This window comes from Zalophus californianus, chromosome 6 (assembly GCF_009762305.2).
Source record: "Zalophus californianus isolate mZalCal1 chromosome 6, mZalCal1.pri.v2, whole genome shotgun sequence".
Classification (NCBI taxonomy): domain Eukaryota; kingdom Metazoa; phylum Chordata; class Mammalia; order Carnivora; family Otariidae; genus Zalophus; species Zalophus californianus.
This window is the reverse complement of record NC_045600.1, coordinates 91160407-91175623: the sequence shown is the minus strand read 5'-3', so window position 1 is coordinate 91175623 and position 15217 is coordinate 91160407. Positions and strand designations below refer to the sequence as shown.

General features: G+C 37.7%; 1 protein-coding gene across 3 annotated transcripts in view; it reads left to right on the top strand.

The window, feature by feature from the left end:
- ATP8B4 (ATPase phospholipid transporting 8B4 (putative)) overlaps positions 1-9817 on the top strand; it is a 288632-nt gene extending 278815 nt beyond the window's left edge. For 2 of the 3 annotated variants that reach the window (XM_027572559.2, XM_027572558.2), the window contains 3 exons: positions 2399-2537; positions 5851-5981; positions 7660-9817. In XM_027572559.2, coding sequence (XP_027428360.1) covers positions 2399-2537; positions 5851-5981; positions 7660-7941 — 552 coding nt within the window. In that variant the 3' untranslated portion in view covers positions 7942-9817. The remainder of the gene's footprint in view (positions 1-2398; positions 2538-5850; positions 5982-7659) is intronic. The other variant, XM_027572557.1, reaches the window with a different exon arrangement.
- Positions 9818-15217: the final 5400 nt, after the last annotated feature.

Sequence of the window (15217 nt, the reverse complement as noted above, 5' to 3'; positions counted from 1 at the left end):
CCCATTTTACTAGTGATTTCTCCCATTTTCATAGTCATTTAAATCTCTATTTCCATATTGATATGCCAAAATTAAATAATAACTATATCCTTCACCAGTTGTTTCACTATCTTGTTCCCATACCTTCCCTTCTCCACTTCCAAATTAAATAGTTTTGGAAATGTATCTACTTATTTCTCCCTCCCTGTTCCTACTCCCTGCTCCTACTCCCCTCTTGTATGTTAGTAATCTAGAATTGTAGTTTCATTGTGTTATTAAATGCTCCTTTAACATATGTTTTGACCATTGCAGATTTTTTCTAAGTTAATACTGTAGCTCATCTTCACATTATTACTCGTTTAGAGCCAACTATACATTATAAGAATCATTGCTCACCACCATTTTTATGCTCTTTCTTCCACTCTTTTGAAGTCTTTGTCCTAACTGAATTTTTATTTGCAGCAATTTCCTTGAGTAATTTCTTCAGAAGGGGACATAGATGTTATACTTTGGAGCTCAAAGCTTTTTTTTTTTTTTTTCCCCCTTTACGCTTAAATGATACATTGGATGGGCATGAGATTCTTGAGTCAGAGACTTTTGCTTTAGTTACTTGGTAAATGTTGTTCCACTATATCCAGTTTTAGTGCAGCGGTTTGACATTAGCTTGATTCTCTTTCCTTCAGAGGTAATATATTCTCTGTTTGGAAGTCTGTGTTCTTTGTCTTGGGGCTTCACAAATGTCACTAGAATGGAACTTCGTTCTTTAATTTTCCTAGGAGTTTAGAGTGCCCTCTCAATCTGAAAATCTTGCTATTTGTTCACAATAGCAGAGCAGTTTTCTTCTGTCATTTCTTTGATTGCTACTTCTTTCTTTTTCTCTAAGATGCCATTATTTGTATGTTGGGCCCATGGATCTGTAATCTATGGATTTGCCATCCATGTCTCATATCTTTTTGCACATGGTTTCCATTTCTTCAAGTTCTTTGCTCTGTGTTGTAAGATATTATTTCCATTTGTTTTTTCCAGAATATTAATTCAGTTCTCATCAGTGACTATTCTTATTTGGTTTCTCTATTGAATTTTTAAATTCAGAAATAATGTTTTTTTCTTCCAGAATTTTTTTTTCTGTGATCTAATTTCATCCCCTTAAGAATTCTCATTACATTTTTTTTGGTTATAGTGCTTGTCTGTCTTTTCCATTAGTTCTGCCTCAATAGGAGCCACCTGCTCTTTTTTTTTTTCCTTTTCTTCTCTCTCTCTCTTTTTTCAGTTGAGTCCTCTTTAGTTGGTTGTGATTTTTCTACTCATACCCACGCAGTTCAGGCTATTGGTGTCTCTTGATGGTGATGAATTGACAGGTGGGGGAAGGTACAGTTGAACATTTTGGCCTAATGTCTTGGCAGCCACATGAGCTGGAACACTAGCATCTCTTTGCTGAGGATGGATGGGAGGGCTCTCTGTTCTCAGGGCTCTTGAGAGAAAAAAGCTGTCCTTTTATAACTCCTGCAGTTTATATTCAAGCCTGCCAAAAATTTTTTAGTGGGGCAAGATTTTAAAAACAGTAAACTTCAAGTGGGAAGAGGAAGTGTGTCTCCATATGCAGAGAAGGGTCTATTTACTGTGTAAGTAGGACCCCCTCAGACAGGTGAGAAATCTGTGGTCTTGAAGCAGACTCTGCTAGAAATGCAAACCCTCACTTGGACCACTTGGGGCCTCAGAGATGCAAATAATGTTGCCAGAACCTACTTGTTTGTCTCTGAAAACTCAGGGTTCATATTTGCCAGTGGTATCCTTGCTTCCCTGATAGCAGGCCCTTTTTAGCTGTGTTGCCACAAGTTATTGGAAGAGAGAAGAGCTTGTGAACATGCTCCCAGGTCACCATGAATCCTCACATCTGAATTTTACGACAAAAGAGGATTAAGGATTTTCTTTGTTATTAATTAAATAATTTAAGAAAAAGCATCAGCAAAATAAGTTAGAATATTGGTGTAAAACAGAGTATGCCTATGTAAAACAGTCATGTGAAAACTTATGTACAGATTATAAAATGTTGCAGTGGCTCACTACTGAAGATTTTTTTTTTCAACAGAAATGCTTTAAGAGCAATTTGGAAAGTAACTTTGAAATTAGAAATCATTGTTTTCTTATTTCTCACATAAAAGAAGATTAACATTTTATCTCCTGATTCAACCTTCGCAGCTATAATGGCTTGCAGATATAAGTTCTGAAGTCAGTTGTCTACCAGAAATGTCAGGTCAGTTCCCAGTGCTGTGCAGAAAATAAGAGTGCCTGTGGTTGGCTGGTAGTTAGATAGGTGCAACCATCTCTTCACAGAGCAGTTCTGGGAAAACATCACTCAGTAAAATGATACTCTTTTAATTCTCAAAGCCCTCCCCTTTGCATTTGACTTCATTTACAGATAGCCTTGGATACCAGTTACTGGACTGTCATTAATCATGTCTTCATCTGGGGCAGCGTTGCCACTTACTTCTCCATTTTATTTACCATGCACAGTAAGGGCATCTTTGGCATCTTCCCAAACCAGTTTCCATTTGTTGGTAAGTTGAGTCCTATTATCTATGGGAGCCTAGTGTCATGCTGTCATTTATTTGTCTTTGTAATTTATTTTCTGTGTCGGGTGGGACTAAGGATGACTAATAATCTTTTCTCTAGGAATGGAGGGAGCCAGACATCTGAAGGCTTTTAGGCTTGAGAAGAGTTCCAAAAGATTAGTTTCTGCTGTCCCTGACAGATATAGAAGAATCACTGTGATAGCTGCTTATAGGGTCCCAACAGCCCAGATGTAATTGATTGTCCCTTTGCAAATAAGAGGCATAGCACATATATCAGGGCTACCTGAAGGTCTGTAAAAAACATGTATAATAGAGGGAAGAGAAAGAAATCTTAGGTTCTTCCTTTTATCCCACATTATCACCACTATCACTGCCAAAGTGCACCTGTAGAACTTACTTGCATTCAGATAGGAAAGAAATGATGTATAATTTAGAGCAGTCTAAGAATTGCTGGACATTAGTCCATAAGAGGCACAAAGAGTAGCCTCTGTAGTTAGACAGCCAGGGCTCAGGTGTCAGCTCTGCCACTTAAATGCTGGGTCACCTTTGGGCAGATTTCTTTTTCTTTTCATGCCTTGATGTCTTAAATTATAAACTGGAGATATTAATAGTTTCTATTTTCATAGGAAATGTGAGGGTTTCATGAGACAATTCATATGAAATGCTTAGCATGGAGCCTGGTACATCGTACTTTTTTAGTAAGTGGTAACCCTAATGATGGTGATGATGAACATGATGATTCAAGCAAATGTGTCTTGATTACTGGTTGGGAACACTGCAGAGTGATTTGAACAGCAGATGGGTAGGACAGGAATTCCAAAAATACCTTAAAACTCTGAGATTCTGTAATACTACAAAGAGCGTACATCTGGTCTATGGACTGTACCACCATTGTGTCCCACATTTCAAAATGATTCCCAGAGGGCCACTGAGCTTTACTACACAATGAGGCTATTAATATACTTTCTCAGAAGTTTTGAAGTCTCTAATTTGTGTGAGATAAGTTGGTAACAGTGATGTTTCTCAGTTTGTCCCAACAAACCGGAAAAGGGAGATGCACAGTGTCAACCTTCTTGAGCTTAATCAGGTGAGACTGAGATTTGCATCCACTAGTTAAGGAATTCAGTCTAAGAAATCCAGAAAAATAATTCTTAGAAAACTGATTCATGTAGAATGCAAAAGAAGAGCAACTATAGGGTTATACATTTCCACTGATGCAAAGACACCTGAAATTATAATTCCAATTAAATGTACACATATACTTAACAATGTTGTTCTCTATCTTTTGCCTTGCTTTGCATGTACATGGAAATCTTTACATTGCACCATTCACACTTATATGTAACATTAACATTTTGTTTTCCAAAAGACTGCAACTATGTAGAGACAGGATGGTTATGAATAAGAATAAGCATATTACAAAAGACCTTTAACTATTTCTAGGGTTTTATTTTTTCCTTTATTTTTTCTTATTTTCTTCCTTTCTTCTTCTTTCTTCTTCTTCTTCTTCTTTCTTCTTTCTTCTTTCTTCTTTCTTCTCCTCCTCCTCCTCCTCCCCCTCCCCCCTTCCTCCTTCTCCTTCTTTCTTCTTTCTTCTTTCTTCTTTCTCTCCCCTCCTCCCCCTCCCCCCTTCCTCCTTCTCCTTCTTTCTTCTTTCTTCTTTCTTCTTCTCTTTCTTTCTTCTTTCTTTTCTTTCTTTCTCTTCTTTCTTCTTCTTCTTCTTTCTTCTTCTTCTTCTTCTTCTTCTTCTTCTCTTCTTCTTCTTCTTCTTCTTCTTCTTCTTCCTTCTTCCTTCTTCCTTCTTCCTTCTTCCTTCTTCCTTCTTCCTTCTTCCTTCTTTCTTTTCTTCTTTCTTCTTCTTTCTTCTTTCTTCTTTCTTCTTTCTTTCTTCTTCTTCTTTTTTGATTGCCAAATCTGAAAGTTCAGTGCATTGACAAGAAGATTTCTAGTCCTAAGAGAGCATTTTAGCATGCATAATGAGCCTGGAATGCCTCAACTGGAGAAAGTAGTTTGTGTGGGGACCACTCTCTCCAGCTAAGCACATGCCATTCCAGGAATTAATTACTGAGCTCCAATGAGACTTCTCAAAAGTTAGATCAACATTGGGGTTTAAGAAAAAAAAATGTCCTTAGTAACCAGCAGCAAGCAGGAGTGTGGTTTTAAAGTGAAGCTTGTTTTCCCAGCCATGCCTGGGGGTGCTAAGCTTCAGGGAGCTCAAAGAGACATTTAATTTATTGAATCAAGTTTGTTTCTGCCCAGAAACAAGAGACATTTAATTTATTATACTTGGAGATAGCTGTAATCTTCTGCTTTGGTGGCAGATTCTATCCTCCAAAGCCAGAAAATACAGACATACCAATCAGTAGCCAAGCCCTCATACCCAAAACACATTCAAATGGTTGTTAACACTTTAACTTTGGGAGAGGGGATGTAGATAATTGGAGGTATTGTGGCAAATCCCTAGACAGCCAACAGGGACAGAAGTTTATTTTGGTGATATAAACAGGGTTGACATGTTCCTGTAGAATTTGTCTGCTTAACTGACCATTATTGTTTTGTTTAAACAAACATCCCAGTATATGAGGTGTGAGTATAAAGTAAGGAAACCGGCTTCAGGCTTGGGAATGAGTTTCACCACAGTATTGCACTAGCATGTTGGATGACTGCATTAGCAGTCTACCAGTGAGAGGAATGCTCTTTTCACAAACCCAAGAGCATGTCTGATCTCCTTGGAATCTTGAGTTCTTCATAACCCAGTGAATATCAGAGAAATCAGCAAGTCCCTTTGAGGCAAGTTTTCTGAGGCTGCTGCCTGAATTGTAAAGGTTGGCCCTATATTAGGTAAAGCTCTCCAGTCACCAAAGGTATTGAGATTGTACCTGCACCCCAGACATATGTTGTATAGTTTTGACATGGCACTTTTATTCAGGAGTCTAAGAGCAAATGTGCCTTTTAAAAATAATGGCTTCTTTGTAGTCAAGGGATCTTGAGGCTCCATGAGAGAATTCTACCTCATGAGTGAAGCTGGACTGAGTCTAGATCAGAGAGCACTTGGCTCTGATTGGCTATCTCCAAGTAATTGGGCCATGAAGTAGTTCCCAAGGGTGGTGATCATACCATTCTTGCCTTCTCATCACCTCTGAATATACTATATACCGTGGAAGACACCTAGTGGTTCTCCCTAGGTAGCCCAAACCTCACCATTTCAAAAAAGACCTTATGGGAATAGACAAGGAGCCTTTTTATTCAATAATTCAGTGTATTTTGTATAATTATGTATATTTTTCCTTAATAATAGGAAATGCACGACATTCTTTGACCCAGAAGTGCATCTGGCTTGTTATTCTCTTGACAACAGTGGCATCAGTTGTGCCTGTGGTGGTAGTCAGATTTTTGAAGATGGATTTATGCCCAACCCTGAGTGACCAGGTATGTTGCAGTGCTGATAAGTACTTGAAGGGCTGATTCTTGGCTCTTGGAATCATGTCCTTCTCTTTCTGATTTGGAAGCCCAGGAAAGGGCTAATGAACTTCCCACTGGAAACACCCATAGGTATACATCATCACATACCAGTAAATGGAACTGCCCACATCTGAATGTAGTAGCTTTGTGAATGTTAATGAAGAGAAATGTCTAGACTAAATGTGGGTGGGGAGTCATGAATTACAAGTTAAGTTGGGCATTTCTAAAAGTTGACTTTAAAAAAAGAAGCTGGCAGCATTTTGGACAACTATTCTAAGGCAAAGGCAAACTATAAGGAAAGTTACTGACATGTGGGCAAGTAAAGGATAGAGTAAAAGAGAGACAAGCAAGGTATGAGATGAAGGGACTCAGTTTTTGTAGAAGTATGGTAGCAGATTCAGAAACGTAAGGAGATGCTACCTTCTGAACAGATTAAGAAAGGGAACAGCAACATGATGACTGGATGGAAAAATATAAAGTTGAAAGGAAAATAGAACAGATTGTAGAAATCCTTAAGCCAAGGGATTAACAGCCCGGATTTCATGAGAAGAGTAGTAGAAGCAAGACAATGTCAAGTTATGTCAGGACCCAGATAGAAAAAAAGGAGAAAGAAACAGGAGATGCACATTTGTGGTGGCATCATGAGAAGGGGCAAACACTGGTGGGGTGAGTGACCAGGCCAATGATACTGAGAGGAACTGAGGCAGAACTTCCCTTACCAGGATATCCTCCACATTCTGAGGCCAAAGCATGTGAAGATTCCTTCTGAAATGATTCATAGATTCCCCTGTTAGATCTGTCCTTTTCTTTTGGCTCCGTGAGCTCATTCTGATGTAAACCCAGAAAATGATAGATGAGCTGAAGGAAAGAAGATGATGTTCATTTCTTCCAGTATGTAGTCAGATCATGATCTTCTGCTTTTAATGGCTTTCTCCTGACATGAAAGTCGGAATCTAAGAGATCAGCCGGATTAGAGAACAAGGTGGCTTACACCAAACGTTGGATATTTTTCTCCTCATCTTTACAGGGAAATGAAAGAAATATTGGAAACCCACCCAAATGATGTTGAGTTCTTCAGAAGGCTGCAAAAAAAAAAAAAAAAAAAAAAATCCAACGGAAGTCAAAACCCTCAAAATCTCATGATATACTGACCTACTACAAGAGTTGGGAATTTCTGACTCTCATTTTCTAAATTTTCTCTTGGTCCAGTTACTAACGACTATTGGATCATGAGAATTTCCCTTGAGAGGGAAAAGGCCTATTTTGGGGAAATGGGACTATAGATGGTTATACTGACTGTGTTTGGATGTTAGAAGAGCCTTCTGTACAAAACTAAGTTCCTATTCATTTAAGATGGATGTATAAGAAGGACACAGTAATGGAACTTGTCTTAACACTTATTTAATAGTCTCTTGGTAGTAATAAAAACTGACCAGTGCCCAGTGTAATCTTTTGGGTGGAAGATTTCTTGTTGTTTTTTGTTTGTTTGTTTTTTGTTTTTGTGAAATGCTTCCTTTTACAATGAAGGTGAGTATTTTGTTATTGTTGATGTTTCTACTGAAAGAGCTTTCTCTTCATGAAGTGGCCCAGGGCCTGGAATCTGTCATTTGGAGGCATCATCTCACTCTGTCTCCTTCCTCTTCAGATCCGTCAGAGGCAAAAGGCTCAAAAGAAGACAAGGCCCTTACGTAGCCGAAGGCCTCAGACTCGCAGGTCAAGCTCAAGAAGATCTGGATATGCTTTTGCTCACCAAGAGGGCTACGGAGAGCTTATCACATCTGGAAAAAATATGCGAGCTAAAAACCCACCCCTAACCTCAGGGTTGGAAAAGACACTGTATAATAGCACTAGCTGGATTGAAAATTTCTGCAAGAAAACCACAGACACTGTGAGCAGCTTTAGCCAGGATAAAACAGTGAAACTGTGAGTCAAGATGAACTTGAACCACATAGTGACTTTTCACTTCAGCTAGAGCTGAAATTCAGCTCCAAAGTTTGGGATCAGGGGCTGGGGTGGGACAGATTGCCTCACGTCATTTAAATCTGTGGCAGACAGCTGCCGGTGGCCAGATGGTCACTGTCTAAGTTGTGATTTGCTGGGCAAAGGCCTCACCATACAAGCAGAAGTTTTCATCAACCTAGATACCAACCTCAACTTTAGAATCTTATTTGTGGAGAAAAACTTGTAAATCTGCATATACATTGAATGCATCTTCAAGTGGATAAAATGGTGCATTTGGAAGGTATACATCCCAGCTGTGAAAAAGCATGCTTGTTGACAAACACATGTAAGATCAACCTTTCCCAAGGTATATTTTTAAGATGTACAACATATATTATGGTGCTTTCAGACTAAGAGCAGCTTGTGACTCTTTAGTCTTGATATCTACATACCTTTGTTTTTACCCAGGAGAACACATCACCTTCATGGCCTGAAGAATAGAAAAACATGTTGGTGTTCCTCATCTTTTTTTTTACTGGTCTAAAGACAAAGTAGGTTGGAGCATCTTAACAGTGGGATAAGCTAGGAATTTGGTCAAATGTATTCACAAAGCTCTCAGGGATATGTTCATGAAATGTCCAAGAGAGGTTCTCTATTAAGTATTCCAAATACTTTCCAATGACTTTGATAACAACCTCAGTAGTAACTTACCCTGCATCATCCAGAACCATTAATGAAACCAGCATAGCATTGGGATTTCACACTTTAATGATAATATTCCAAATAGTGTATGGGTAAATACGTTCAATATTTCCAATTTTAAAAAGTTTAAACAACCTCTTCAATTACTATTTAAATACTCAGGCTTAAATCTTTCATAGTTAGTTGCTTTTGATATTTAGCTGTCATGTTTATAATTTAAACATAAACATATGTAGATAAAGTTAGTTTTCTGGAGTTGTTCCAGTACAGATTTCCAGTCCACATGTGAGTCACCAGTTTAGTTCCTGTAAAAGAATTCAGGCAGATTTGTGTTCAGACTCCAGCTCTATTACTTCTTACCTCTATAACCTTGGGCAGGTAACGTGCCTCCTCTGAAACTCACTTTCTTCCTCTGTAAATGAGGATATACTACCTACCTCATGTGGTTGTTTGAGGATTATCAAAGCACAAATTCTTAAATCATTGAAACCATAATTCTCATATGAATGGAGTTCCATTTAACTCATCATCAGAATAACAGCAATTTGAAGAGAATGTGAAGAATGGGAATTTAATCAGTAGGAAAGACCTTGATGAAATGAGATTGCAAAGTAAGACATTAAAACTGGTTAGCATCCTACAAAGAAATAAAATTATCACCCTGGAGGTAAATTTCTCTATCAGAAAGTGCAAATAAAACATCATCATGCTTTATCAATTTTCTGTAAGTCCACCTCCAACTTGACAAGGCACCTAATCTGGTCTCTGTTGAATTATTACTCAAAGTTATCTTTCCCAAGAGAGCCAGATGGCCCTTGGGTGAGTTTGATGGATAATAGGCTAGCATGATATTAATAGATGACACAATCCCTTTTTTCTTTGTGTTTTTGTTTTTTGTTTTGTTTTGTTTTTTGGGGGTTTTTTTTGGTCATACTTTCCTAGTCTGGGATATTTTTTCCTGAATGGGACCAAATAAGATATATGTAAAAGACCCTAATACAGTGTTTTAATCATAGTAAATACTAAGGTATTCCCTTTCCACACATGCCTGCATGGACTTACCCAGATACTAGTTTTCAGTGTCAAACTTGTCATTAGTTTCACTGTGTTTGCTTGCTTTTTGTAACATTTTTGAAAGATTTGAAAACCTTTAATAAATGTTTTGGCACTATTGGTGTTTGATGTTGTGTGTATTCTTTATTGGGAACTCACGGGGGAGATTTTTTGTCACATTGGTCAACTGATTTTTTTTTCCCCCTCTCCTTTACATGCCTGAGGAAAATGCATATCATTCCTAGGATCAGAGTCAAGAATCAAATGAACTGATTGGACCTCTGTGTGAGGAATGGGAGAGACCAGGTTTGCAAGTTTGCAAGTTCAGTTCAAATTAAATAAGGCTGTTTAAAAAAAGATAATGTGGATGATTGTGAGAGAAACACATGATCAGTTTACTTTGGCCCCATGAGGTCCAAATAAGCTGCCACACCCATTACGAGATCATTCAATTCCAAGTGCCAGAGATTACTTCGAACCTGAAGATAAAGAGCCTGAGGGGTGGGGGATGATGGTGGTGCACTGGGGAATAATAAAATTTTAATTTTACATAAATATTATCAGATTATTTGAAAAAAAAAACTTTCTAGATTCAGGACTGAAGTTGGTAACCTTGTGTTTTAAAGTCTCAGTCCCAAGTTTCGAGGTCTTACAGGCCATTGCGAGTCATACTTCCTTGCCTTAGATCTGCTATCTTTGTGTCTCTCCCCTGCCTGCAGGTGTACATACCTACAAAGGAAAGAAGAGAGAGGGTTGAAGAGAACAAGAGCCATAAAGCAAGAGAGGAAGAAAGGAGTGAAGGGAAGGAGGGAGGAAAGGAGAACAGGATGGTGTCCAGTTATATCCCTCTTAAGGTGATACGACTTTTTGAAAAATAAATTTAATTCCTTAAAGAAAAAAAAATAGATTATATTTGCGATTGAGAAGTGAATACTAAAACCTCCTTCATAGTTGGTGTGAGACCAAGAAAATTTTATCTGAAAGGGGGCCAGGAACTCTGGCTTCTCCTCACAGTAATACCACTGATTTATGTGAGGCGGGGCCTCCCTGACTCCACCTGACTTCCCCAGGCCTTAGTGTCCCAATCCAGCAACGGACAAATTAGGCAGTATGGTCACAAAGACCTTTCCTCATTCACCCACTGTGTGAGCTGTTCTTGCCAGTACTGCCCACAGTGTATTTGCAAATGTTTTTAATTGGAAAGAGAGAAGAGAGACTAGGCTGGATGCTCTCTTGAGTGCAAGGCTTGGGTCTTGTACTGGTTTGTGTTTCTCTAGAACAGCCCCGGGAGTCCTAACGTCTCCAGGTCTCTGTCAGTTCACCACAGAGGTGCTAAACACTATAGTTGTGTTTTGCCTGGGTCAGTTGAACACACTAAGTTTCTTGCTAAGGATTCACTAAGATCTTAAAGCCATACTCACTTTTCCTCTCTGCCACTTTAAATATCAAAGGTATAGAGAAACAAGGTAAAATACTCATCATGCCCAGTAGGAAGAGGGCCATTTTAAAGTCCTCTCTATCTTGTCCCTGGGCCTAGAGGGGATTCTTTGGGCCTCTGCTTCCTTAGGATTCGAGGTAAAACAACGGAGCTTGAGTACTTTCCTTCATAGTTACGTGGAACTTTTCAGTTTATGCACCAACTGAAACGTTTCACTTTATGTACCAGTCTGTATATTTACACAAATTGGATATTTTGAGCCTTACAAAAAATGAGGTGGTCAGGACGTTTATGGTTCTTTGGGATTTTTTGTTTTGTTTTGCTTATGATTTTAATTGCAGTATAGTTAACATTCAGTGTTATATTAGTTTCAGGTGTATAATATAGTGACTCAGCAATTCTATGCATTACTCAGTGCTCATCCTGACAAGTGTGCTCTTAACCCCCTTCAACTATTTCACCCCTCCCCCCCCCACCTCCCCTCTGGTAACCATCAGTTTCTGTAATTAGGGGTCTGTTTTATGGTTTGTCTTTTTTTTGTTGTTGGATTGTTTCACAAATTCCACATATTAGTGAAATCATATGGTGTTTGTCCTTTCTCTAACTTATTTCACTTAACATTTTACCCTCTGGCTCCATCCATGTTGTTGAAAATGGCAAGATTTTATTCTTTTTTATGGCTGAATAGTATTTCACATGAGTGAAATTGTACGGTATTTGTCTTTCTCTGACTTATTTCACTTAGCATTCTACTCTCTAGCTCCACCCATACTGTTGCAAATGGCAAGATTTCATTCTTTTTATAGGTGGGTGATATTCCTGTGTGTGTGTGTGTGTGTGTGTGTGTGTGTGTGTGTGTGTGTGTGTGTACACCACATCTCCTTTATCCATTCACGTACTAACGGACGCTTGGGCTGCTTCTATAATTTGGCTATTATAAATACTGCTGGTATAAACATAGGAGTGTATATATCCCTTTGAATTAATGTTTTTATATTTTTCAGGTAAATACCCAGTAGTGCAATTACTGAATTGTAGGGTAGTTGTATTTTTAAATTTTTGAGGAAATTCCATAGTGTTTTCCACAGCGGCTGCACCAATTTGCATTCCCACCAACAGTGCAAGAGGGTTGCTTTTCCTCCACATCCTCGCCAACACTTGTTTCTTGTGTTTTTGATTTTAGCCATTCTTTTTTTTTAATTTAATTTTATTATGTTATGTTAGTCACCATACAGTACATCATTAGTTTTTGATGGAGTGTTCTGACAGGTGTGAAGTGCTATCTTACTGTAGTTTTGATTTGCATTTCCATGATGATAAGTGATGTTGAGCATCTTTTCACGTGTCTGCTGGACATCTATAGTCTTTGGAGAAATGTCTCTGTATGTCTTCTGCCCATTTTTAAATTGGATTATTTGTTTTTTGGGTGTTGAGTTGTATAAGTTCTTTATATATTTTGGATAGTAACTCTTTATCCAATATGACATTTGTAGATTCCTTCTCCCTTTCAGTAGGCTGTCTCTTAGTTTTGTTATTATTTCCTTTGCTGTGCAGCAGCTTTTTATTTTAATATAGTCCCATTAATTTTATTTTTGCTTTTGTTGAAACTGTTTCAGTAGACCTATCTAGAAAAATGTTGTCACAGCTGATGTCAGAAAAATTACTTCCTCTGCTCTCTTCTAGGATTTTTATGGTTTCAGGTCTCATATTTAGGTCCTTGATCCATTTTGAGTTTATTTTTGTGTATGGTGTGAGAAAGTGGTCTAGTTTCATTTTTTTGCCTGTGACTGTCCAGTTTTCCCAAAACCATTCGTTGAAGAGACTGTAGTTCCCCCTTTGCATAATCTTGCCTCCTTTGTTGATTAATTGACCATATAATCATGGGTTTATTTCTGGGCTCTCTATTCTGTTCCATTGATCTGTGGGTCTATATTTGTGCCAGAATCATACTGTTTTTATTACTACAGATTTGTAGTATCTCTTGAAATCTGGGATTGTGATACCTCCCATTTTGTTTTTCTTTTTCAAGATTGTTTTGGCTATCTGGGGTCTTTTGTGGGTCCATACAAATTTTAGGATTGTTCTAGTTCTGTGAAAAATGCAGTTGTATTTTCATAGGGATTGCATAAAATCTGCAGATTGCTTTGGGTAGTATGGACATTTTAACAATATTTGTTCTTCCAACCCATGAGCATGGAGTGTCTTTCCATTTCTTTGGATCTTCTTTAATTTCTTTCATCTGCATTTTATAGTTTTCAGAGTACAGGTCTTTCACCTATTTGGTTAAATTTATTCCTAGGTACTTTATTATATTTGGTGCCATTGTAATGGGACTGTTAATTTCTCTTTCCGTTGCTTCATTTTTAGTACATACCAATGCAACAGATTTCTATACATTGATTTTGTATCCTATGACTTTACTAACTTCATTTATCAGTTCTAGTAGTTTTTTTGGCAGAATCTTTAGGGTTTTCTATATATAGCATCATGTTATCTGCAAATTGTGAAAGTTTTACTTCCTCTTTACCATTTTGGATGCCTTTTCTTTTTTGTTTGACTGCTGTGGCTAGGACTTGCAATACTGTGTTGAAAAAGTGACAGTGGACATCCTTGTCTTGTTCCTGATCTTAGGGCAAAAGCTCTCAGTTTTTCACCATTGAGTATGATGTTAGCTGTGGATTTTTGATAGATGGTCTTTATTATGTTGAAGTATGTTCCCTCTAAACCTACTTTGCCGAGGGTTTTTTTTTTTATTATGAATGGATGTTGTCAATTGCTTTTTCTGCCTCTATTGAAATGATCATATGGTTTTCATCCTTTTTCTTGTGATGCAATGTATCACATTGATTTGTGAATACTGAACCACCTTTGCATCCCAGGAATAAATCCCACTTGATCAATTATTTTTTAAATGTATTGTTGAATTTGGTTTGCTAATATTTTGAGGATTTTTGCATCTATGCTCATCAGAGGTATTGTTGTGTAGTTTTCTTTTTTTGTACTGTCTTTATCTGGTTTTGGTATCAAGGTAATGCTGACCTCATAGAATAAATTTGAAAGATTGCCTTTACATTTTTTTTTTGAAATAGTTTGAGAAGAACAGGTATTAATGTTTCTTTAAATGTTTGATAGAATTCATCTTTGGAGCTGTCTGGTCCTGAACTTTTGTGTTTTTTTGGAGTTGTTTGATTACTGATTCAATTTCATTGCTGGAAATCAGTCTGTTGAAGTCATTTCTTCCTGATTCAGGATTGGGAGGTTATACCTATGTTTCTAGGAATTTATCCATACCTTCTGGGTTGTCTGATTTGTTGGCATATAATTTTTCATAATATTCTTTTATATGTGGTGTCCATTGTTATTTCTCCTCTTTCATTTCTGATTTTGTTTATTTAAGTTCTCTCTCTCTTTTTGAGTCTGGCCAAAGGTTTATCAATTCTGTTGATCTTTTCAAAGAACCCCCTCCTGGTTTCACTGATCTATTGTTTTGTTGTTTTTATAGTTTCTATTACATTTCTTTTTTTTTTTTTTAAGATTTTATTTATTTATTTGAGAGAGAGAGTGAGAGCATGAGCAGGGTAGGGGCAGAGGCAGAGGGACAAGCAGACACCCTGTGGAACAGGAAGCCCGACGCAGGGCTTGATGAGGGGCTCCATCCCAGGACCCCAGGATCCTGATCTGAGCTGAAGGCAGATGCTTAACTGACTAAGCCACCCAGGTGCCACATCTATTTCATTTATTTCTTCTCTTTTATTGTTTCCTGCCTTTTACTGGTTTTGGGTTTTGTTTGCTCTTCTTTTACTAGCTCCCTTGGGCTTAAGTTTAGGTTGTTTGAGATTTTTCTTGCTTCTTGAGGTAGGTATACTTGCCTCTTAGGACTGCTTTTGGACCAAACATTTTGGACCATTTTGATTTCCTCTTTGATTTCTTGGTTGACCCTATTCATTGTTTAGTAACATGTTATTTAACCTCTACGTATCTGTTTTTTTCCAGACTTTTTATTGTGGTTAATTTCTAGTTTCATAATGTGCAGTCAGAAAAGATTCATGGCATGACTTTGATATTTCTT